General features: G+C 48.0%; 1 protein-coding gene across 6 annotated transcripts in view; it reads right to left on the bottom strand.

The window, feature by feature from the left end:
• Nucleotides 1-25572, bottom strand: part of TRAK1 (trafficking kinesin protein 1) — a 110415-nt gene that overhangs the window by 40021 nt on the left and 44822 nt on the right. The window contains exon 1 of one of the 6 annotated variants that reach the window (XM_037526823.2): nucleotides 21962-22284. The exons of 3 other annotated variants lie outside the window; for them this stretch is intronic. In XM_037526823.2, coding sequence (XP_037382720.1) covers nucleotides 21962-22025 — 64 coding nt within the window. In that variant the 5' untranslated portion in view covers nucleotides 22026-22284. Of the gene's footprint in view, nucleotides 1-12743; nucleotides 12906-21961; nucleotides 22285-25572 lie in introns of those variants that run through there. 2 more of the 6 variants (XM_037526827.2, XM_054693305.1) reach the window with 2 other exon arrangements.

Below are 25572 nucleotides of genomic sequence, written 5' to 3'. Positions count from 1 at the left end.
TTGCAACCCTCTTATTTTGACCCCAATCCCTCCCCTCCCGCCCCCCCACCCCCCATAGAATGTCTCTGGTTCATAGTTGTTTGTTGATTTTGATTTTCACTTTCTTATAGTTATTCATTTTCCTGGTCCCTTATTTAAGTTTTCTAGATTCCTGCTATGAGTGAGACCATCCGGTATTTTTCTTTTTCTTTCTGGCTTATTTCGCTGAGCATGATCCCTGGAACTGTCTAATTTCTAAAGGCACAGCCCCCAACTCCCCAAATGGTCTCAAATCCAACGCTGTGCAACCAGTTTCCTACCATGAAAACTGAGCATCTTTGTTCTCCTTCCATTTGATTTTTTTAAATCCATGCCAAAAACACTATTATTAATACTGCTACACACACACACACACACACACACACAGATATTTCATTACTAGATAAATGACTGTGGTCATGAAAGGCTGCGTGCAGCCACTTTAGGACTGTACGCCTTTGTTCTCCTTCCACTATCTCCAGTTGTGCGGTGAAAGAAGGCTTTAGTCTGCTGAAAAATCTCAGGGTGGTTTTATTCTAAATCAGCGGCAAGGAATGGATTTGCAGTTCAACAAACACCAAGAAGGTGGTGGCAGGGGCTTAATTCCATGGAGGAAGGAGTGACTGCAAATAGATTTAAGGTCAAAATGTACAATTTTTTGAGACCTGCCACTGTTGGCTAAATTTTAACTTCTCAGTAATTCTTCTTAACCTAGACTCTCAAGAATAATTCCTTAAGAGTCGCAGACTTGGTTCAGCTTCGCACTGACCCATATTTAGTAACAGCCCATGCAAGGCATTTGGGAACTGAAGTGTATTACCAAGCCAGCTCGGTAGCATTACTAAAGACACACTGCAACTGGAATGCAATAGGTCTCTAAATATTTTATTAAATGCAAGTAGAGATCATCCTAGGGAATGAGCTCAGAGAAATCTGATCTGTTAGAATGATTTTCTCACTTAAGGAGAAGACCTGAAATCTGGTTGCAAATTGGAAACCCAAAGAACACAGAGCTCTCAAGAACCAGGAGGGGGCCTCCCTGGTGGTGCAAGGGGTTAAGTTGCAGCGCTATGAAGCTATCTGCAGCCACTGCAGCATGAGTTCGATCCTGGCCAAGGAGTTACCCACAGGGAACAGCAGACCTCTCCTGTCTCGCCTGCTGCTCCCCTCAGCAGTGCATTTCAGTAGATCTGCCTGTTCTGCCCTCCACTCTGTCTTTGATGAATTCTCTCACCCCTTGCACCTCTGGCCTACACCCCAGATCTTGCATGCATAAATAAAAAAATCTTAAAAAAAAAAAAAAAAGAACCAGGAGAGAGGGGGTTCCTCTTCCCCTTCCTCCACCCAACACTTCACTGCAGGAACCCTGCCTGCTGGAGGAGAGTGCATGCGACCCTGCACCTTCCTTCCCTGCCCCTCCCATAGAGCTGCCAGGCCAGGGAAAGGCAAAAAAGATTAATAAGGGTTGCTTTATACCAGAATTTAATTGAATGTAAATGGAGTCCAGTTAAAATTGCTCTAAATAGTTCATCAGCTCTAGGTCAGGAGACAAACTTAAGTGAAGATACACAGAGGTCAGGGGTTAGTCTTAAAGCTGTACCCTGTCCTGCAGACACAGACAGAGGAGCCCTGCAGCCAGGCTGACCTTGGAGGCACTGACATGTCCATTCCATCAACCAGAAATGACCCACAGCAGTTACAAATGACCTCTGTGTGGAAACCTCACGAGGATAGGGTGGGGCCAGCTCATGCTCCCTTGCTTGCTCCCCTCGGAGGACCAAGTCCTCTGCTGTGTTGAAGCAAAAAAAAAACCTGGTCACATTTTAAACTGATCTGGCTCTAAGTCTGTCACCCTAAAATCTAAGAGATCAAAATTTGGAGTTGCTTTTCCACTAGGATTTGTATTAATAATCAGAAATTACACTTACAGTTTTTAAATCACTTTTTTAAATTGCAATCACTGTGGTTGGTTAATCATGTGCAGATAATCCTTGCAAATATAAGAATAACAGAGAGATCCCAGTTTACAAGTGTTGCCCAATTTCCCCCATTGGTAACATTTTGTAAAATTATGTCACAACAAGGGTACCATCATTGACACAATTGATGGATCTTACTAAGACTTGCCCCAATATATCTGCACTCATGTGTGTTTGTGTGTGTGTGTGTGTACATGCACATATTAAGGTCTACACAACTGCACCGTGATTCTATACCAGAAGGATCCCTCCTGTTGTAAGTTATTTTTTTTTAAGGTTTATTTATTTATTGATACAAGCACTGGGTACAATCAGAAGCACGGGAGGGTGAGAGATTTCACCAGAGTCAGAGTGGGAAGTCTGCAGAATAGGCAGACTGAGAAGTACACTACTGAGGGGAGCAGCGGGTGTGGCAGGAGAGGTGTGTGCGCCATGTGGGACCCTAGCCAGTGGCCGGGGATCGAACCGGTGCTGCAGAGGCTGCGGACAGCTTTGCAGCCCAGCGCTCAACCACTGCGCCACTGGAGAGGCCCCTGTTGTAAGTTATTTTTAAATGCTTTAAAATTGAACCCAATAAAATGGACACCTGTGGTTTCTCCAGCATTAACACCTATCAGGCACATAATGTCACCACTCTCACAGGGACAAGAGGCTAGGTGTGCCCTTACACCTTTCACCTTCAGTTAGGGGTGCAGAGAACCTCTCAGAAGTCCCAGGGCCTAGAGCCTGACTGCAGACATCACAGGCAAAAATAAAAGACTACTGTTGACACGACTTCTGTGAATTATTATTCCAGTTATGTTTTCAAAGTACATGTAATCCCAAATGGGGAGGAGGAACTGGAGAAAGGCACATATTGATAATAAAATTATAAATTACAAAATTTACAGATTTACAATGAAAAAATCAGGAAGGCTGCTAAAATATTGACAGTTGGATGGTATTACAATTATTTCCACGCTTTATAAAATTTTTTTTGGTAGTAACCATACACTGAAAAGAAAAAAAGAAAAGAAAAAAGAAACCATACACTGAAAAGAAAGTCCTGCAAGGTGACTTTAGGGGAAATGAGTAACAGCAGCAGCCCTTTCCCAGGAGCTGTGGCCAGGCAGTGCCACACCTGCACGTGGATTATGTCACTCCCCAGAGCAACACTGCCAGTAAGCACACCCCACTTTACAAATGGGAAACTGAGGCTCAGTCTCCAACCAACTGGCCCAATGTCACACAGGGAGCAGCTGAATTTCAGAATAAGAGGAGACTCCCAGCAGGGGCAGCAGTTTAACATTTATGGTGTCCCTGCTGTGTAGGGGGATTTAATGTTCTTTCTCCTTTAATCCTCCCCACAGCCCTGCAGGTGAGGCTCTGTTGGGATGACTACTCTCCTTGAAAGATGAGAAAACTGAGGTTCCCAGAAGCTAAGGACCCAACTGAGGTTGGTGGCAGGGACTGAACCTAGACCAGTCTGGACCCTCTACTAGACTAGGGTCACAGAGGAGGCAGGGCAGGGCTGGGCTGGCCCAAATCGACTATGGTGAGGAAGCATAAACCCAGCAGGAAGTATCTGCACATTGGGGAAAGAGCGATCCTTACCCCAGGCTGAGAGACAGGTTTGCAGAGGAGACTCAACCAAGGCCTGGAGGCCCTGGGCAAACCCCATAATTGCTGTGTCTTGGGTTTCCACTTCCAAGAAATGAGGGGGTAAGGGTGATACCAATGAGGGTGGGAAAATCACAAACCATGCCTTTAAACAGTAACACAAGTACAGGCTGCACTTTGGAAGCATCAACACTCTAGACACTCAATCTATAGTAACTGGGGTCAGGTTTCTCTGTCCATGAGAACAGCGCCCCAAAGGGGGGTCCAGTTCTGACCCAGGGAGCGCTACCAAATAAATCCACTTCCACCCAAAAATGCATTAAGAAAAAATAAAACGTGAATGAGCTGCCATAAGCCTCTATAATTAAGCTTAATGCGAGAGAACTCTGCTCCAAGCCCCAGCAAAGGCAGCGCAGCTGCTGCTCTTACAAAGCTGGTCCACAGGCCACTCTGCCCCTTGCCGAGCGCAGGCTGACACGAAGCAGCATTTGTTATCAGGCACTAGGAGACCACAGGAAACACCCTGGTGGGGGGTGGGGGAACCCTGGGCAGCGGGTCAGGGTGTGCGGGCTCCTTGAAGGAGACTGAACTTTACCATGGGACAGTGGGAAGCCACTGGAGGGTTTCAAAGGGAGAATGTCCACATGAGAGTTGTAGTTCGGAAGACATTCTGGCTACGGTTCAGAGAAAAGGGGGTGGAAGGGGGGTGAGGGGCCTGGCAAGGCCATTTAGAATGATCTGTGCCAAGGCGGGTCATTAACCCAAATGGCAGGGGAGATAAAGAGAAGTGGTCTCTTTTCCTGACAGGTTTAAGAGAAAAGACTGGGTGGGAGAGGAATCAACAAATACAGAGCCTGGGCTTCTCACTGGGACCAAAGGACAAGAGCATGCCATTCAGGGGGACAGAAGGCTGGGTGCAAGAAGGGTGCCCCAGCACGGGGCTGCCATCAGGACAGCCGCTGCGGTGGCGGTGGACGAAGGTGCCCAGGGAAGATACCTCCAATCCACAGCGCCAGGGACACCCTCCCTGAGGTGGGAGGCGCTAGATCGCAGTGGAGACCACCCTCTTTGAGATGAGAAGAGAATCGAGTGCTTATTCTTGAGGTAGGTAGAATCGTGAAGCCAAACTTGAGTAAGTAGTCCCAGGCTAGCATACCAGAGAGGCCATGTGTGACTGAACTTTCACAGCTTAGTGGGGTGACAGCGTAGGGGGAGCTATGTGGGTGTAGGGACAGAATTTGGATTCAGTGGGGGGCTGGTGTCTGTAAATCAGTAATGCAATTTTGGTGGGCGTTAAACTGCTCAAAACAATCTGGAGAATAAATGCTGGCTGGCACCTATCTGTATCTCCTAGTCATGGACATTAGATGCCAGCCAAGAAATCCCAGAGAGGCCCCAAATAGAAAGGAGTCCCTACCTATTGCCAAGGAGATCAAGTCAGTGGAAAGCTCAAGGGCAACTGGAATTGAGGTATGGGAGAAATCCCCAAAGGGAAGAAAACAATGGGGAGGAAGGTACAGGGGATTTGAGAGGGTCAGGTCAGATATGGGCATCCGAAAGAGGTCAGGGGCAGGTGGGCATGGCTGGCAGGCCCGGCAGGGGCTGCTGCAGAGGTCGGGACACTGAATACCTGGAGCAGGAAAACCTGAGGAGGACCCAGGAGGCCAGACTGGATGGGGAGAGCAGCAAGGAGGTGCCAGCCTGCTACCTGCTCCCTCTAAGGAATTCAGGTTTCTCCTCCTACTAAGAAGCCTGAGAAGGCCCCCAAACATTCTAGCCTTCTCTGCCTTCTCTGAGTAACCACAGTGAGCAGACTACATTTCTCATTCACGTTCTGCATTTTAGAAGAAAAATTCTCATGCAGCTGTTAGAACAATTACCTCTCATCACTTCCTAACCTAATTTTGATATCATTCCTCCCATCAATGCAAGTTTTATGTTTCTCTGGCATGAAAATAAACGGATATCTAATGCACCATATATTTATACATGTACAAGTTGTATATGTAAATGTGCCTGTGTGTGTGTGTGTGTGTAACTCTCCAGAAGACACTGTTTCCTTAGAACTCAAAGACCAAGCAGGCAATGCCCACGGACAGTGAGCCCATCAGATCTGTGTTCTGGGTTGCTTGGTTTTTGTTCTAAGTTAAAGGTCTTTAATCAATTTACTTATTTAGAACACTGATATTCAACCTTTTTTAGAATCAAATTCTGTCCCTACACCCCAATAGTTTCTTCTCCTATCACCTGTACCTCAGTCTTAGCTTTTTAAAAGTAAGTTTTATTTTCTGTAATTTTGATTATAAGAACTATGGGCATGTCAAATAAACTCTCAAAATAGATATGTACCCTTCTGGAAATTCTGATGTGCCCGGATGAGAGGGTAGCTGGTGCTTAGGTGTCGGAGAAAAGAACAGTCAGTCAGTAGTGGCAGTTTTCAGTTGAAAAAGCATGCCTGCACTTGGTCACGATCCTCCAGGAAGTACACCTAACAAATACTTGTCCTGTTCACAGGGTAAGGTGTTCACAGGGTAAGGTGTTCACAGGGTAAGGAGGGCAAACAACCCGAATAATTTGGTTGGTGAATGAATAAACAAAATGTGGCATGTAGCCATACAAGGGAGTGATAGTCAGCCATAAAAAGGGATGAAGTATCGAAAAAGTCTACAACACAGATGAACCTCAAAAACCTTATACTCCGGTAGCAGCAGCAGTGAGACATAAAAGACAGAGTATATTGTATGATTCTAGTCCTGTAAAGCATCCCACACAGGCTAATTATAGAGACAGAAACAGATCAGTGGTTGCCTGGGATTGGGGGTGGAAATGGGGATTATTAAGGCATGAGGGGTCTTACTTTGGGGGGTGCAAATGTGCTAAAACTGCACAACTCTGTAAATATACTAAAAATCAAAATTGTCCATTTAAAATGGGACGGTGTAGGGGCTTTTCTGGTGGCCTAGGGGTTAAGTCTCAGCGCTACTACCAAGATGACCTGAGCTCAATTCCCAGCCATGGAGCTACCCACATGGCGCAGCAGACCTCTCCTGTCTCGCTGGCTGCTCCCCTCAGCAGTGTATCTCAGTCAATCTGCCTATTCTGCTCCCCACTCTGTCTCTGGTGAACCCTCTCACCCCCTGCATCTCTGGCCTATACCCCAGTTCTTCTAACCAAAAACAAACAAAAACGAAGTCCCTTGCTCGACTGTTGCCTCTATCTGTCGTCAAAACATTTAGATTTGGTCCAATACTCCGAGTGTTTTAACTAATACGACTGGTAAGAGACAATTATTTGGGGGTTTTTTTGTTGTTTTTTTTTTTGTGGGACCCTCGCCGCCGGCAGCCGGGGAACAAACCGGCACTACAGAGGCTGCGGGCAGCCTCGCAGCCCAGCACTCAACCAACCGCTGCGCCACCAGGGGAGGCCCACAATTGGTTTTTAAAAAAACAAAAACAAAAAATGATGATTTTGATGCAGCCCTTGATGGGGTGAGGGCTCACACCATACTTGGTAATAAAAACACACGCTCATTTTACAGTAATTAAAACAAAATAAATCACAGCACAACAGATTCTCTTTATTCTAGTCACAATGTGCTATAGTCACAGCGATCCTATTTCTCACAAATGCTGCACGTCCCTTCCCACCTAGGCTGTGTAAGTCACACGAAAGCAGCTGAGTCACCATTTTGGGTCAATACACAGTTGATCCTCAAAACAAAACAAAACAAACCAAAACAAACAAACCCTGGCAGGCTGTGTTTTACGCCCAAACCAGTCATTTCAAAGATAGACTTATTTGTAACCAGTACCCTAGAGAGGAGGGAAAACATAAACCCTGGTGGGTATCTCAATGTTCCAAGATGACCACATATCACACCCCACCCTGGGGCTGGAGTGGGGAGCTATCAGTTTGATCAGGGCGATCAAATTGAAGGTGAACAACCGTGGTGTGCAGCCAGAAGCCAGTGGGCAGGCTGCCGGCCACCTCCGCGCTCTCTTGGGTGAAAGGTGCTGGCTTATCACTCAGCCTCTGGCAGCCAGGGTTTCAAGTAAAGCCACGCCAATGGCCTCTGGCACAGCAGCGGGGGCAGAGCCCAGCCCAGAGCCCAGCCCACGACAAAGGGCGTCTGCCAGGTGCCAGGTCTGTGCTGCTGGTGAGAGCGCAGCATCGCACGCCAAGAGCAGAGACCTGACAGCACAGCTCTGGTTCTATCCCCTGCTCATCAGCACTATTAACTGAAACTAAAATAGCGTGACCATTTTACTGGCTCACTTTCCCTTGCCAGGTGGCTGAAAGAAGGGCACCAAAGCAAGTGAGAGGAAGGAGAAATGAAGTGATGGCTGGGTATCGACACTGTGCCAACTGCTAGCGTGGCCCATTTTACAGGAATTATTTCATATAAACCCAGACCACCCCCACAACATAGATGTGATTCCCATTTAATACAGCAGACAAAGAGAAAGGCCAAGTGGCTATTCCAAGGTCAGATAGGACATAACATGAACTTGAACCTGGTCTGTTGGTGCTGTCACCTGTCACCACCCACCCCGCCCGGGACGGGACTGAAACACCCAGTGCTGATTTATGGTGGCCATTCTCCACCGGGGCATAGAATGAGGGTCGTGAATCATATGGCTGATGGCTGCTCAGCGGCCCTGGCACACTGCTGAGGGCTGCGTGTCTGTTGTCGCCTCTCGTGCTGACACTCACCCTGGGAGGAAAGAATTACGACTGTCCACATTTCAGATGTGAAGAAACTGCCCAGGATCACAGAGTGTTTATAGGAGAGCCTGGTCTACTTGACTCACAACTTGGTGCTCTAAACCGCAGGCTGCTGGGGAGTAAATTAGTGAATCTTACTCTCCAGGAATTCCTTGGTCTAATGGAGAAGGTAAGACACTGGCATAAATTAGCATGATACCCAGGAGCAAGCAGGAAGTTCCAGGTGAAGATGCTTCTGGGGAGTTCAGATGCTAGAAGGCTGGGAGTGGCCCAGGGCCAGGGAATAGGCCCCCGTGTGGGCAGGGCAGCAAGGGGACCCCAAAATACAGTGTGAGTGAGTTTTGCCTATGGCAGGCTCTGGGGGATCTCTGGCACCCTACCCCGGTAGAACTGCCGTGAGCAGCTGACTTCGCCAAGGTCTGTATGGGGTAGCCATGGATATTGACACCAAACCCCAAGCAGGAGACCAAGGTTATTTGAAAACCATGAGCAAAGGGACCTTTGTAACAGTGCTGAGGTTGGTACTGATAAGCATGTCTGCTCCTCCCTTGTCTATAACCCTGAAGGAGAGTCCTGCATAGCAAGGTTCCATACTGCTGGCCACACTGTGTCAACACCAACATTAGGCCCAGGGCAATGGCTCCTCCTCCGAGGCTGCCGGTCCACCCCACAGTGGCCTGAGGCTTGGCTACCACCTTCAGGGTTCAGCATATCTGGATCCAGTCATTCTCCACCAGCTTAGCCCTCTTCCAGCCGCCCAGGGTTTCCCTCCTGTGCTCTCTCTATGCAACTCGGCTTCTCCTTGTACCCCAAGGAGAATCTGGCTGGCCCAGCAGGGCTGAGCTGCAGACAGACCTCACACTGGCCTGAGGGACTCTATCGGGCTCCAGGTTCCCACTGCCCACTGGCTTTTTTTTAATCTCTGCATCTTCAGATAAGTTTTTGTTAGCACTCAACACTTGAAAACTGCCCTTTGTGCAAGACTGATGCCGCCACCCACATACTGAAGCCCACAGGGAAATCAACAGCCATCTCTGAGGATGGGCTCAGAAAACCTAAACCCGCAGGGAGTGCACTCAGTAGACTCCAGACCCTCCCGCCCTGTCTTTTCAATCCTGCCGCCTGAGAATGCTCTTGCCGGAACTGAGGGACTAAATCACAACTGGGCAACAGCCTCAGAAGTGCCCGGGAAAGGAGAAATGACCCAGACAGGCTTCTTTAGGCATCCCGGGAAAGCAGTGGGAGGGAGTTGGCCTCACAACACCATAGGAAGGGGAGGCAGAACTCCACTCTCCAGCAAGCACCCTCACCAGCAGGTCCTACTGTTCTCTGGCCACAACAACTCCCCCTGAGGAGAAGGGACTGGGGAGAACCAGCAAAGCCCTTCTCCCCAATGCCATGCAGCATGAACGCACTTGAGGTCGCTTTTGCTTGCACCGCGCAGCACGCTGCCTGGAACCAGAAGGCACAGGGCCTGCGATCTTCTCTCCCCAAAGCCAGCAAGAGCAAAACTGCCTTTTCCAGATGTGAGGCCTGAGCCAGTGGCTTCTCCTGGATGCCTGGTCTCCCCACAAGCACCCACCTTGTGGGCTCTAAGGACTCAATGAGGCAATGCCAGGAGGGTCTACATGGCCCAGGGGTGGTAGAAGGCAGCCGCCAAGGCTGGGGCAGGGTCTGCTCTACGCTTATAGCTGTGGGACTCAGGACATGGACAATCTCCAAGGTTATGTTGTTTTGACATCAAATCTGAGAGTAGTGTATATTTCAAAGATTGTCCTAAAGATAAAGTGGGTGACCTTAGAAAGTCAACAAGGTGACCAGGAGAGAACAAATATCTCCTGTATCCGTAGCTACCAGAGCAATCCCCAAAGTAATTCTCACCTTCAGTTTCTGACCAAAAGCACTTCTTGTAGGTAAATTTACAGTAAAAGCAACAACAAAAAGCACCTAAAACCACCTCAGACTCCTGGGTTACGCCCACACCCTGCACATATTTTCACAAGTCACAAAGCACTGCTTTCTACCCACGGGGCTCACTTCCCAAGAACTCAAGACAAGGGTGCTGTCAGGCCAGGGAATGGCCTGCTCTGGGGCACAGGACAGGTTTCCAGGCCACAGGAACAAAATCTTCTAGACCAAATCTCCAGCTTCCTACTCACAGACTTCCTCAGGCTGGGTGCAAAAATCTGTGAATTTCACTTTACAAAGAGAACTAAGATCATTGGCATTAAGGTGCCTTTCTTTTGAGATTACTGTCCTGAAACGATTTTAACATTCTACCTACAGGACAGCAAAAAAATATTTTATGGGAGAAAAGAGGTAAATTGGATGGTAAGAAACAAGAGTGAAGGAAGAAATTGTAAGCCTATCCTGAGACAGCAAATAGAGCTCGGGGTTCCTCCCTTACCCCATGGAAGGTAACCATAAACTCAAGACCCTGGTATCTATGAGACATGCACCAGCACTGGAAGCAGCCAGAGCCATGTTAAAACTCAGGTTTTGGGGTCCCACACCAGAGTGCCTGACTCAGCAATACGGGGCAGGGTCCGGGACTGTGCATTTCTCACATGTTACCCTATGGGGTGATGTGCTGCTGCTGCAGTGGGACCCCACTGTGAGTGGTGAAGAGTGGAGGACCAGCCAGCCATGAGCTGAGACCTCTTCCTCGATGTGTAGACAAAGACGAGTTATTTAAGTTTTCTCTTATAAATCTTAAAGATGCAATTATAACATTATCTAACCACACATTGTTGTTTTAAGAATTAAACACAAGAATCCACACAAAGTACTCAGGATGATGCTAAGAACACGATAAATACTAGCTACCATCATCATCATTTGGCCCTCAGCTTTTAGAAATGCTTTAAGGCAGATAGATATATAGACACAGAAAATACACACAACACAAATTTCTTTCTTCTCATGACTAGGATGCATGACGCTGCTCCAGAACCCTGCACAGCCCTGAATTTAGACCAGACTGTTGCAAGTCATCTTACCGTGCTTTAAGGCAGCAGCTCATGTTAGACTCCATGTGCATAGGGATCCCCTGAGATCTTACTCAAATGCAGCCTCTGACTCAATGGGTCGGAGGTGGGGCCTGAGAGTCTGCATTCTGACCTAGCTCCCAGGCAGCACATGCAACAGCCTGGCTTTAAGGGGCCCCGCTGATCCAGTGAGATCAGGTCTGGCCTGGTTCTACAAGAGCAGTCAGATGCCTTTCTCGAGATGGCCTCCAGGAACCCCCCACCCCCTCCACGGGCCTCCCTGCAGCGCCATGGTTTTCATGAAGGGCCAGGCCCTGCTCCAGGCCTTGGCAGGGAGCCCCTGCTCTCATTTGGCTGTTCCCACTGTTTCCCCGCTTTCTCCAAGTGAATGGCCCTGTCGATGAAGGGTTAACAATATTTCCAAGAAAATTGGAACAATATTCGAAATAACAATATTTCTTCGAAATAACAATATTTCGAAGAAAACCACTTTTGGCAAATGACTGATTATATATAATTCTGTTCTTTTTGTTTTTTTCCCTATTTCTGTTTGATGATAAATAATTCTGAAAATGAAAGTTAGATTGAGACATGAAAATAGACCATCACAGAGCAGAATGTTGAAAAGACATTCTGAGTGTTAGTGCTGAGACCAAGACCAACCATGCAGTAGTCACTGTTTTAACAGCCTGCTTCACCCCAAAGATCCCCTCCCCACCGACCCCTGAAGAGGAAATTCAGCCCCAGCATTTGGGCTTTATCTTTTTTTTAATATCCTCTCTCATCAAAGCCTCATCCCTCTGAGAAAGTGTGGTGGTGGGCTCCAGGCAATTTCAACGTGCTTTTCTATCAGAACTATTTCTAGGTTAAAAACAATCCTAATTTCAAATCAGTGGTCAATATCTTTTTAATAAACAATACTAAATTAGAAACATATTTAATAATGACTCACTCTCTCTTGTCCATTAACTTAGCAAAACCCTTTCAGTGACAAGGAAACTTTAAAACAGAGAGGCGGAATTCCACAAAGCAGCAGCAGAAACCAAAGATGACAACTACTCATACGTGCTACACGCCTGAGTTTCAAAGACCAAATTTAAGCAACAGAAACCAGACACAAAGTAATACACACTGTTTGACTCCATTTATGCAGCTCAAGATAGGGCAAAACAAACCCAAAGTGATGGAAGTCAGGTAAATGGTTTCCCAGAAGGGAGGAGTGAATTAGAAAGTGCGTAGGGGACTTCCGAAGGTGCTGGAAGCACTGGTGGTGGTTTTGCCCCAGTGCCATTAAGCCATTCACCACAGAAGATCTGAGGACTCGAGTTATAACTCAAGAAGAAAATAAGAGAGTGCTGTGAATTCAGCAAAACAGCCAAGCCTAGTTAGACACTAATAGGAAAAGGATTCGTTAGGAGCAAAGTATAGAATTTACCCTCTTCCAAGAGGTCCAGGGATTCACGATGCCTACGGGCAGGCTTCTGCTCTTCATCCTGGCAGTCATATTCATAACATTCTTCATTCCCTTCCACAGCGCTCAGGGACATTGCTGAAGTCACCCCAAAGCCAAAACATGACCCTAAGGGCCTGTCCTTGGGGGAACTGCTGGCTGCCTGCCTGGTGGAGCCATTGGGGCCCGGGCCCCTGGGGCAGACACTGGGCCCTGGCCAGGGCTGTGGACCTGCCCTGGCTCAGCCAGAGTGGACAGTGTGCACGGGGCCATTGGCCCAGCATTACTCAGGGTGGACCCGGAAAGGGGTGGCTCCCTCTCCAGACCCGGGAGGAGGGGTGAGGCAGGGAGAAACACCTGTCAGAATGGGAATGCCCTGCCGGGCACCAGGGCAACCCTGCCAGGTGCAGTGGATTCAGAGGGGAGGCGGGCAGACTGGTGTAGGAACTCAGGCGAGCTGTCCGCCTCCAGATTCTTCTCCCTGCTTTTCCTCCCCCCAGAAGCAATGAGGAATGGTAGCTTCCTGGAAGTTTCATAGCAACTGCACAGAGCAAAACCAACCAAGCCTTAAGCAGTACACCTGTCTAAAGGTGGGGCTCTGGAGGAGGAACTGCCCTGGTGAATGATTGCCCAACACCTTCGGATGAGAGATTTCCTGTGGGCGGGCTTCAGATGCCAAGACAAGTCCGACTGTGACAACAGCCTGGCAGAGTGTTAAATGGGAAAGGAAGTGATCACTGTGATTTCTAGCAAAAGGGAAAAAAAATGTGGTAACCGTTACCCACGTTAAGCTTTCTTTGTTAATAATACCTTGCATTTACTGTTTTTTAAATCCCACTCTCACCTTCAATCTGTATATTCACAGCCAAATGTATAAAGATCTCCAATTGCTAGGATAAGGGGGGAACAAAACTCTAACCTAACAGCTTGCCATGTTGCCTGGCAAAAGAATCCAGTTTAATTGCATCTCTCAATACCAATTCCTCTGTACTACTTGATTTTTGCCTGTAAGGGTGAAAATGGCAGGTTCTTCCATCAAACCCACTTATGGGGTGGCCCTGAGCACTGGCGTCCCAGGGAGTCACAGTATATTTTGTCGTCTCTGTGCTTCACAGCTACACAGTGGCAGGTGTCCCTGCACCAGGACATCTGAATCTGCTGTTCACAGCCCTTAGGTAACAAGAAGGAGGCTTTTGGCAGAGGCAAGACCATCATAAAGAGTTGGCTACACAAATCCAGAGGCCAGTTCTCATTCATCTTTGAATCCTTAGGGCTGAGGATCCTACTTAGGTAGTTAAAAAATGTCTGCTGAACTGTATTGCTATGTAAAATCTAATATATGACCAAATGTGAGTGTCTGTAAAAAGGAAAACAGAGCATCATAAAGATTTTATTTAAAAATTAAAACCTAGGAACATGTGCATGGCCTGCTCAATTTTTTGGAACCTGAAAATGATTGCTATTTTTTATCATGTTAAAGATGTGTTCTCTGTTAAAAATAAGGTTTAGTAGAAATTGTGGCCAGTTCAAAATCGCATTTGAAAAATATGCACAAGGTTTGAATACAACGCTCATGACACACTTGGAAAAAATTATCTTTCCTTAATCTCAAATGTTATCAGGTTGGACTTGTTAGTTCATTTCAAATGACAGTGAGTCTGAAGTCCTGGAAGGGGGAAAGCAAGGGAGGGAGACTCTCCACCTTGTGGATTATTCATTCAGCAAGTTATCAGATTGGTGATCAGACTATAGGATACGAGGCCAGGCCGCAGTGTATATAAATGAAAATAGAAGTCAATTTCATATATTCGAGAATACTCTCAAGTGATTTTACTCATAACCGAGTTAGTTATACTCATCTTTTAATCTACGCAAATGATGTCCAAGCCTAAATATATTAAATAATAAACACTGAGTGCATAGTTTATGCTGAAGCTCCTGTCACCCCATTTTCTCTGGGGTTAGTCATGCTTCAGAATATTCCGCACATCTCTCCTCCCCCTCTCCCTCCCTCTGCGAGCAGATGAGGCAATTCTCAAAGCTGATCCGCATCTGCACCCGCATTCTCTTCAAGGTTAAAGGCAGAAATGGGCCAAAGTGCCTCTTCTCTGACGGAGCAGTTTTTCCAAAAGCCAAAGCAAAACATGACCCCCAAAGTCCAGCAAGAAAGCCCAGGAATTCCTGGGCCAGGCGCAAGATGGAGAGGCTGACTCAAGACCACCCACCTGGACAGGAGCCTGGAGCTGGGGCTTCCCTGCTCTGCCCTTGAGAAGCTGCTCAGTCCGGGAAAGAGTCAAGTAGCCGGGTGGGTGCTGGCCCTGAGGTGGGCCCAAAGCAAGGGAGGCAGGGAGTGCCCGCCCCTGGGAACACTGGACTGGGGGACAAAAGAAAAAGGTGTCACGGGTCTCCTGCGGGGCAGGGGAATGTCCTCTCCAGATCTACAAGTCATCTTCCCGGAATCCACCCTGCCCGGTCCATGTGGTCACAGCCATTGGGGCCAGTTACATTTACATTTAAACTGATTAAAATGAAATATAATCCAATATCCACATTTCAAATGTGCCACAGACATCGTGATTAATGGCCACCAAATTACACATCAGAGAACAAAACATTTCCATGACAAGTTCCACAGGACAGCCCCACTCTACAGGTGCCCCCTTTTTTTTTCAGATTGATTTATTTATGCATACAAGAACTGGGGTACAGGCCAGAGGTGCGGGGGGTGAGAGGATTCACCAGAGACAGAGTGGGGAGCAGAACAGGCAGACAACAGAAATACACTGCTGAGGGGAGCAGCGGGAGAGACAAGAAAATTCTGGCTCGCCATGTGGGTTGCTGCCTGGCTGGCTGGGGATTGAACGCGTGCTGCAGAGGCTGCAGACACCTTCATAGTGCAGTGCTTAACCCCTTGCGCCACCAGGCAGGCCCCTCCTTCTTTACCAGATGCCAGCTTTTGCCCTTGTGGTCTCCACTGGCACTGGGGGTGGGGGTCTCCCCTGCAGCCTGTCCCCTGCCTCACCTCCCACCACAGCTTCTGCCAAGAGCGTCTCCTTCTCCGCTTCACCCCCGCCTCCGTTGTGCCCCTCTCTCACCACTGGTCTACACGCCTCCTTTGAATATCACTTCTCTGCTCAAACAGCACAGCAGGCCCAGTACTGAGGGTCGCTTCCCTCAAGGACCCCCTTGTTTCATGACAGTAAAATAATAAATCAGAGAAACAAAAATTCCAAGAGCCTGGGCTCGGGGCTTGCTCTGTTCTCGTCAGCTCTACAGTTCTCTTCCTCTGCATCTGAAGGAGGACTTGGTATCTACGTTACCAGCACTGTTAATAAAAACATTTGACCCTCGAACAACCTGGGGTAGATGGGGGAGGGATAGGGGGTGCTGATCCCCCCCACAATTAAAAATCCTCCTGTAATTTTCAACTCCCCAAAAACTTAACTGTAGTCATCCCTTGGTATCTGAGGGGGACTGATTTCAGGCACCCCGTGGATACCTATGAAAAATCTGTGACTGCTCAAGTCCCTTATAGTTTGCCTCCCGGTATCCTTGGGTTCCACATCCACAAACTCAACCAACCAATGCAGGAAGTGGGCTGAGCTGATGAATGTGAACCTGTAGGCGCGGAGGACCACCCGCAGGTACCCAGCAAGAACTAAGTATAAATGGACTGAAGTGGCTCAAACCTGTGTTGTTCAGGACCAACAGTCCTTGTCAAAAGGGCAAGTCAGACATATACATTTCATTTCCTTTTTCTTTTTTTAACTATTTTTTTAAAAGATTTATTTATTTATTTATACAAGCATTGGGTACAGTCAGAAGCATGGGAGGGTGAGAGAATTCACCAGAGCCAGAGCGGGGAGCAGAACAGGCAGACTGACGAAGTACACTGCTGAGGGGAGCAGCAGGCAGCAGGAGAGGTCTGCGCGCCATGTGGGACCCTCGCAGGCTGCGGGGGATTGAACCGGTGCTGCAGAGGCTGCAGTCAGTTTCGCAGCCCAGCGCTCAACCGCTGCGCCACCAGGGGAGGCCCCATTTCCTTTTTCTTAATCACTTTATTCATTCAGAGGAGTGCTGTGTAGGGGGTGGTGAAGTCAATCTCAACCTCCTCAGGTGCACCCCACAAATAAGCACAAGATGAAAAAGTGAAGGGCTGTTTACATTGACACTTAGGGAAGCAAAGTGGGGGGAAAACATCTCAGAAAAGTAGTAAAAGCTTTTCAATTCATGCTTAAAACACCTCTACCAAACCTCCACTCACAAATGGCTGCCCCCACCTTGGGGTGACCCGGGGGTGGCGGCTGGAAGTGGTGGCAATGGAGAGCGTAACAGAGCACACATGATGGGGCTGGCTACTATCTGAGTTTCACTAGGGGGAAAGGAACCCTAAGGACAACTTCCACGGAACCTACCTAGGCATCCCCCACTTTTTTTTTTCTTTCTTTTTTTTTTTAAGGAAAGGCTTATTGGGAAAAGCAGTAAGAGAAAGAGGCACGTGCATGGCCACAGGTGGGCAGGAGAGCTGCCAGGTTTCCCCAGCACAGGATCACATGACTCAGACCTCCTGCCTCGTCCAAGGGGGAGATGAGGGTGAGTAATTACCAAAGAAGCGGCAGCAAGAAACAGCTCGAGATACTATGCCTGGCTCAAAATACCACTCCCCTGTTCAAAGTGATTTTGAAAAAGAATATAATAATGAGTACTAATTCCGTGAAAATGAAATTAAACGCTGACTCGGTACCTCTTCACTTGCAACAACTTTTACTTCCCGTGTACTCCTTACGCTCCCCACCACAGCTCTGGCCGGTGTGGGCATTCCCGTTTTCCAGATGGGGACTTGGACCAGCAGAGGCTCACAGGGGTCCCTGGAGGTGCCCCGACCACAGAGCAAGCCAGTGGAAAACCAGCCTGGGAGGCCGAGGCCCGGCCCGCGCGCTTCCTGCCGTCCTAGTTCTAGAAGGACTACATGACTAGAGCATGTGCTCTGTTTCTTTAACTTAAGGATATATACTCGAACCCAGACCTAAAAAAGGCCTCCCACTCTTCGTAAGCACACTTTTCTTTCTTTTTTAAGTGACCACTTAGCCACCTAAGCAGCCAAGAAACAACACAGGGTTTCCACAACAGATCGATGGGCTCGCCTTTCAGCCCCGTGTGTCTATGCGGGTCTCCACTGACGACTGCCTGAGTTTTCCAAACACACCTGATGGAAACACTCGCCGAAAGCATTTCCCAGGGCCTCTCACAGTTGGAGTGAGTCTAAGGACTCGATTTTTTGACAAGTGGCTGGTTTTCAAGAGGTGCCACGTTTTAGAGGTTTTGCAATTAGAGCTGGGACACATCCGAGGTGGGTGACCATGGCCCTGTTTGACACAGGAGTTTAAATTGTAAACTCTGAGTATATTTACTGAGAATTGTGCAAATTCTACAAAGGCTATTGCTTCGCTGTGTTGATCACTGGCTATTTCAAATCTCTAAAAATTATGTTCAGGTATTGGGCAATCAATCCCTCCAATTTCTTATTATTCTAAGTCCCCGCCCCAAGTCTCTCCCTGTACCTTCTGGGACAGTCTTTACTGTGTGCATTTGGGGTGGGGGTGGGGAATGGAGTTTAAGGTTCTATGACTAAAACTGGTAAAGGGGCAAGGAGGGAGCAAGACAGGTACTCAAGATTGAATAAAACTCTCCTGAACCTCAAAGGTAGTAAAGAACAGAAGCCCTTTCTTTACTCCAACTCTAAAAGAGGAATCTTAATGGTCCTGAAATCTACATTCTCACCCATGTATATAATCCAGCGCTAATAACCCTGCAATGTAGGTGCAAGTCAATAACCCTGACATAAATAATGATATTGCATCTTTTTCAAAATATTTGACATCTTTTTTATTAGTCTGGAAAGTTCCCTAGAAGTTTCCCTCATTAAAGATTCAAATAAGAGAGACAAAGCAGGGCCTCCCCTGGTGGCCCAGCGGTTGAGCGCTGGGCTGTGAAGCTGCTGGCAGCCTCTGCAGTGCCGGTTCAATCCCACATGGCGTGCAGACCTCTCCTGCTGCACCCACTGCTCCCCTCAGCAGTGTACTTCAGTCCTTCTGCCTGTTCTGCTCCCTGCTCTGACTCTGGTGAATTCTCTCACCCTCCCGCGCTTCTGACTGTACCCAGTGCTTGTATAAATAAATAAATAAAATCTAAAAAAAAAGAGCGAGAGAGAGAGAGAGAGAGAGAGAGAGAGAGAGAGAGAGAGAGAGAGAGAACGCATAACCAGGTTATTCCTACTTGGTCAACCAAAGAAGGAAGGTCAGGACAGGACCAGAAGAAATGACTATTTACAGACTGATTTGTGATCTTAAAGATGCATATTAACAGAGGCAAATTGCATTTCAGCCTGAGGCTAGGAAAGAACCCCAACAAGCAGGAAATGTGTAAATAAGTTAAGGACACATTAGCATTTCTGGATACCCGGCTTTCCCTTTGTTGATTTCCTAAACCAGATTATTTCTGGGTTTGTGGTCCTTTTATCCCAAGTCTTGGGATACCTAACTACCTTTAAAATAAGATTATGAAAATGCCAGTTGTCCCAATGACCTTCTCTCCTTCCTTCAAATGGGAATGGAGCGCAAAGAAAAGATCTCTGCTCAACATGCCTTCAGATGGTAATCACAAGCCATTATTTATTTACCTTTGGGCAGAGAAAGGAGTTATGACTTCCTGCCTTTTCCTTTTCTATGGGAGGAGACATCAGGTGCCCAGGGGCCGAAAGATTCAACTGAGAAATGATTGAGTAAGAAAATCCCTTGGAGAGATACCCAGTTTAGAGCCCTTCGACTTGGCCACTTGGAATGACTGGCTTTACTTCTTTTTTTTTTTTTTTTATAGAGGCATGTTTTTATTTATTTATTTGTTTGTTTGATACATGCACTGGGTACAGTCAGAAGCACGGGAGGGTGAGAGAATTCACCAGAGCCAGAGTGGGGAGCAGAGCAGGCAGAAGGACTGAAGTACACTGCTGAGGGGAGCAGCGAGCGGCAGGAGAGGTCTGCGCGCCATGTGGGACCCTCCTCTGGTGGCCGGGGAGCAGCCGGGGATCGAACCGGCGCCGCAGAGGTCGCCGGCAGCTTCGCAACCCAGCGCTCAACCGCTGCGCCACCGGGGAGGCCCCTGACTGGCTTTACTTCTGAGCACAAGGGTATAAAAAGAGCTGGTTGCTCACTGGGCAAGACATGGGGAACCTTCCTCCTCCAGCCCTAGGTTAGCTCCCTGGGAACCACAGCCACACCCAGCTCATCCTCAGTCTTGTAACAGGGAGGTTGCTGCAGCCATGCTCCCCAACCCAGAGGCCCATGGAGGATGGACATAAGGATTACTTCAAAAAGTTATGGAGGGCCTCCCCGGTGGCGCAGCGGTTAAATGTTGGGTTGCGAAGCTGCCTGCAGCCTCTGCACTGCACATGGCGTGCAGACCTCTCCTGCCACGCCCACTGCTCCCCTCAGCAGTGTACCTCATCACTCTGCCTGTTCTACTCTCCACTCTGGCTCTGGTGAATTCTCTCACCCTCCCGCGCCTCTGACTGTACCCAGTGCTTGTATAAATAAATAAATATTTTTTTTTTTAAAAAAAAGACACTATATTTAAAAAAAAAAAGTTATGGAGGCTACAAATAGCCAATCATTATGTTGTACACCTGAAACTAATATAATGTTACGTATCAATTAGGAGTTATAGAGTGTTCAGTGAGTCACAAATCACCAAGGAAACTAGAAGGCTCCCTATAATTGCCTCTTGGAACCAGGTAACAGGATGTGAATTAGCTTCAAAAATAATGTATTCAAAAGACAAGAACAATTCAGTGACATTTTTCCTTCAAGACCCTGGGAACTGCCTGCCATCATCACTACTCAGGGCCTCTAACTGACACCATCTTACCTAACGTTAGGGAAAGTGGGACTCAACTGAGGAAGTTTCTCAGCGCATTTAATTACCACCATCACCCGACCAAGAAAGCCTCCCGGCCCCTCTCCTGTAGTCCAGGTCAAAGCAGAAATCAACAGATCAGAGATAATGAAGTAGTTGTTCGGTTTACTAATGAGGACAGCTCCAGCCTGTTTCATCCCTCAGGTTAATCAAATGTAGTCATGGTGAGAGAAACCCAAAACTCCCGATTCAATTAAAAAGCAGTTCTCATACCTATAAACGGCTCATGTGGGGCTGGGAACGTTATCACCAGGGAACAGACCCTCAAAGTGTATTTATTGTGTATCCATTGTGTGGTGTGTGTTTGTGTGTTTGTGTGTGTGTGTGTGTGTGTGTGTGTGTGTGTGAGAGAGAGAGAGAGAGAGAGAGAGAGAGAGAGAGAGAGAGAGAGAGAGAGAGAGATTGTGAGTAGAGGGTTATTTTAAAGAAGAAATTAAAGATGATAGAAAACAGACTGTCAAACACGATTTTGAAGCCCAACACTCAGCAGCCTGAGGCCCTACCCAGTGAGAAAGCACCTCCCGCTATTTCCCATGTGCCCCAACCTCCCGAGACCTGTCCAGCCACACGCGCGCCACCAGTGTCCCCTGGAATGTGCCACACCCTCCCTGCACAAACTGAGCAGGTGACAGAATGGTTGGTCTCCCAGCCTTTCCCAACACCTCCCCACCCCCAGCCTCTGTGGGATCCCACAAGCAGGATTCATTTAAACTGCCTGGGAGGTGGGAAGCTGCTTCGGCACATTCTCCATCCTCCCCGATGGCACCAGGTCTGGGCTCAGGAAAAGGGCGGATTCTCTCGGGCCTGCAGCTGACCGCCCAGAGAGCCACCTCCCGAATCCACGGTGACCGCACAGAGGTCGGTGAACACGTCTCGCTTGCACACACACTCACACACGCATCGCATCAGCACCACACTCACGCCTCACCCCAGAGAGAAGTCAACCCGAAGGAAGTGTGATGCCTGCCAGTTGGGCAGCTAACACTATCTCCTCTTACGCGCACACAGCAGGACAGACCTCAAAGGAGTCTGCCCCGGGCAGGAGCCCTGCCCACTTGCCATCTCTGTCTGCGCCTTCCGAACCTGCAGGGCCAGGCGGGGCTGCGGGCAGCGCTGCTTCCAGTGCCCCCTCCTCCCGCCCTTCTCCTGGGAAGGTTTCAGGACACCCTCCCTCCCTCGGGGAGACAATGTCCCCACCCATCCTCACTCTATTTTGCAGGGGCCATAATTACCATCAGAGCATTCCTCATAATACCAGTCCAGCTCGTAATAATCCGCTTCAATAAATTTCTGCATAGTCAGGATTCTTGCAGAGGAGCGAACGACTTCACGGCGCCATCGACATCAAGTAAAACGCTGCCATGCCTCCCTGCCCTTCCACACCGCCAGGCAGGAGAGCATCCCGAGGCACACCCGAATTAAGCGGTGCATCCTTGAAGGCAGTCCCGAGCCAAAAGAGGAAAGGGGGAGCAAAGGGGAAAACAGAAGTCTAAGGGGGATAAGAGAGGCGTGAAAGGGGAGGCAACTGGCAGAGAGATCAGGGACCCTGGCAGCCCTGCTAATAAAGCGGCTCCGGACAGCAGCCCCGAATGGGAGTAGCCAGAATCCTCCTATCCAGAAGCGAGGAGGCTGACGTCAGGGACACACACCACCACCCGGAGGTCTCGCTGGAGCCTCGCCTCCCGCTCCCCGCTCATCTTTCAATCTAACAGTTGCCATAGAAACTGGCTGGCTCTGAAAAATGATGCGGAGATGGAGGAGATGTGGGGCTAAGAGGTAACACGCAGGGAGAAAGGAGGTGCAGGGGACCAGGGGGGCCTTGTCACTCCCTGCACCTCCAACAGATGTCAGGTCAGGTTTATTTGTTGTATTCCGGGTCCCCATGGAGTCTGCACTTTGAAAATTGTCAATTTTAAGATCTGCAACCGTTACCTGTGGTTTTCTTTCCCCGACCTGATACGAAATATTAAACATCTCTTCTTAAATTTTTGGACACCGGTTAAAAGAAATGTAAATTGCTTGGAAAACGAAAGTATTTTCATTAAGACACAGTACTGTCCTTTCTCCCTGTCTTTGCTTCGACTTCTGGAAAAGCAGGCTGCAATGTGCAAATGCAGAACACCCTTCCCAAGGACTCATGTGCCCCATATGCTGCTCCGTGTATTTCCATGTACTTCCCTGTGTGCCCAAAGAACAAAACACACACCAGGAGCAAACTGCCCACCTTCGAAGCAAAGGTTGGTATCGCTGGGGTGGAAGCAAATGGGGCTCTGAATGGGGCTTTGAAACTGCCCTTACAGAGACAATATGTGTGTATATATGTGTGTGTGTATATAGACAATATGTGTGTATATGTGTGTGTGTGTGTATATATATATATATATAATGTTTATTTCCTTTTTTAAAAATGGAGTTAACCTTTATTCATTCTAGGGCCTCCCTGGTGGCGAAAGGGTTGAGACGCAGCACTATGAAGCTATCTGCAGCCACTGCAGCACGAGTTCGAGCCCCAGCCAGGGAGCTACCCACATGGCACAGCAGATGTCTCCTGTGGAGCCCCTGCTCCCCTCAGCAGTGTATTTCAGTAGATCTGCCAGTTCTGCTCCCCACTCTGTCTCTGATGGATCCTCTCATTCCCCCCCCCCGCCCCCAGCCCCCCCACCAACACATCTCTGGCCTGGACCCCAGCTCTTGTGTGCATAAATAAATCTTTAAAAAAAAAAAAACATTTATTCATTCTAAGGGTTTCCCACATTTGAAATATTTCATTAAAATGAGGTCCTGGATAGAAAGATTTTAGAGTCACTATAGGTTAAACTTCATCCCCTAAAGCCAGGTTTCTCAACTTCAGTACAATTTACTTTTAGGGTCAGACAGTTCTGTGGTGTGAGCTGTCCTGGACCACTGCAGGATCTTTAGCTGGATATTTATCCTGGCTTCCTCTACTTAGATGCCAGAAGCACCGTCCTCACTCCCCAAAGAAGTAACAACTAAAAATCAGACACATACATGAGGTAAAATCCGAGTTTAAAACTGCTGCCCTAAATCAAAACTACTTGTGGGACCTCACTGGCCTGCTGGGCAGGGCCTGGAACAGTCTGTTGTGTCAACAGCAGCAGTGTGGACTTGGTTCTGATTTCCCCTTCATGTTCTCCTCAGGATTGTATAATTTGCAAATGACTAACAGTGCAGAGTCTCTCCATGGCTACTGGGACAACAAGTTTCTTTCCTTCCAGGGTGACCACACAGGGACACTCTCTTTGTCCTCCCAATGGCACGAGATGCCTCTGTTAAGAGGCCTCTAGAGTAAGGCTTCCCAGGCTTGACTGTGCACGTGAGTCATCTGGAGCCCTTGCTAAAATGCAGATTCTGATGCAGCAGGTCTGAGGCTGGGCCCAAGACTCTGCATTTCTAACAAGCTCCCACATCCTGGCAATACCGCTGGTCCCCAGAGCACACGTCCTATGGCAAAGTTCTTCATCTGGATGGATAGAGAGATGGAGGGGAAGAGAGACAGGACTGTATTTATGTATAGAGATGTACACACACACACATATATGTATATATTATACACTGTGTGTGTGTGTGTGTGTGCTGTGTTCATCTGTCTCTGCGAGGATGAGTAGCAGAAAATTAAGAGAACTATATATGTGTGCCCACACCATAGCTGCTGACTCTTGAGCAGAATCTATTCTCTGAGAACTCTATCTCAACCCTCCTAAATCACTGGAAGCCAAAGAGTCATTAAGTGTTGTGAGACCCCCAAAGCTGGTTTCCTATCCCCACCTGTGTTCCAGAAGCCTCTCCTGTTCACGTTAGGGCCCTGGTGTGGCTCTCTTCACCAGGCCGGGCCTGCACGCCAGTTACAGGGTATGACAAGCAGACCATTCCACTTGCCAGGTGGCTGACTGGACCCACTGATTTCATGCTTCGAGAGCAGGTCCTGTGCCCTTGTGGAATGTCGAGTTCCTGCCCCTTTAACATCACCAAACAGCAGAACCTCCTCACGTCACAGAAGAAGAAAGTTAATGGCAGTTGGTGATGAATTTTGGCTCAAGTTAAAAACAGCCTGTGATGAATTTTGGCTCAAGTGGTAAGCAGGCTTTTGGGAAAGTTGAGAAAATGTGTGGGGCATGGGAATGGCAGTGCCCTTGGCCCCACTGTCCCTGCTTGTCACCTACCTTGTCCCTCTGGCCTCCTTTCTTTTCCCAACCCAACTCCAAAGTCTTCGGTGTCAAAGAAAAAATCAGACCCCAGTGCCTGCTCACTTACTTTAGTCCTTGTTCGTCTCTCTCCCTGGCCCTGGCCAACTCAGATAGACATTGTAAATTTCCTAGGATATTTGCCTATTTAAAGTCAGCAGACAAAATACTCTCATTCTGGCTATGACCATCCTGTTATCTGAACACCTTTCATCTTTCCCCGTGGCCAGTGATCATCTCTCGGGTAAGGATGTACCTCTCAACAGCCCCACAGTAAACCACTCTCAGATGTCATTCCTCCCGACAGCCGAGGCTGGTGTCCCCAGGTTTTCAAGGGTTAGCTTGTTTAAAGTTCCTTAAGGTATTTCTAAAAAAGATAATCATGGGTCTCATAAATTGGCCAATCAACAGTTAACAGACTCCTCACAAACCAGCATGTTCAACATGCATGTTGAAACAGCAGGTTCAATCCAATATGTCTGAGGGTCCAAAATGAATTTGCAAGATGAAGACGTAATAAAAGAACAAGAAATGCAAACTGCAAAGTCAGAATGTCAGATGAGGTCAGAAGCCCCTCAAATAAAGGCTTGGCACATGCACCCTACAGTACCATATATTTATTTAAATATTTTACTCATACC

Source organism: Talpa occidentalis, unplaced genomic scaffold (assembly GCF_014898055.3).
Source record: "Talpa occidentalis isolate TD23 unplaced genomic scaffold, MPIMG_talOcc4v2.1 talOcc4.10, whole genome shotgun sequence".
Lineage (NCBI taxonomy): Eukaryota > Metazoa > Chordata > Mammalia > Eulipotyphla > Talpidae > Talpa > Talpa occidentalis.
Note: the sequence above shows the minus strand (reverse complement) of the source record. Positions and strands in the feature narration are given on the sequence as shown.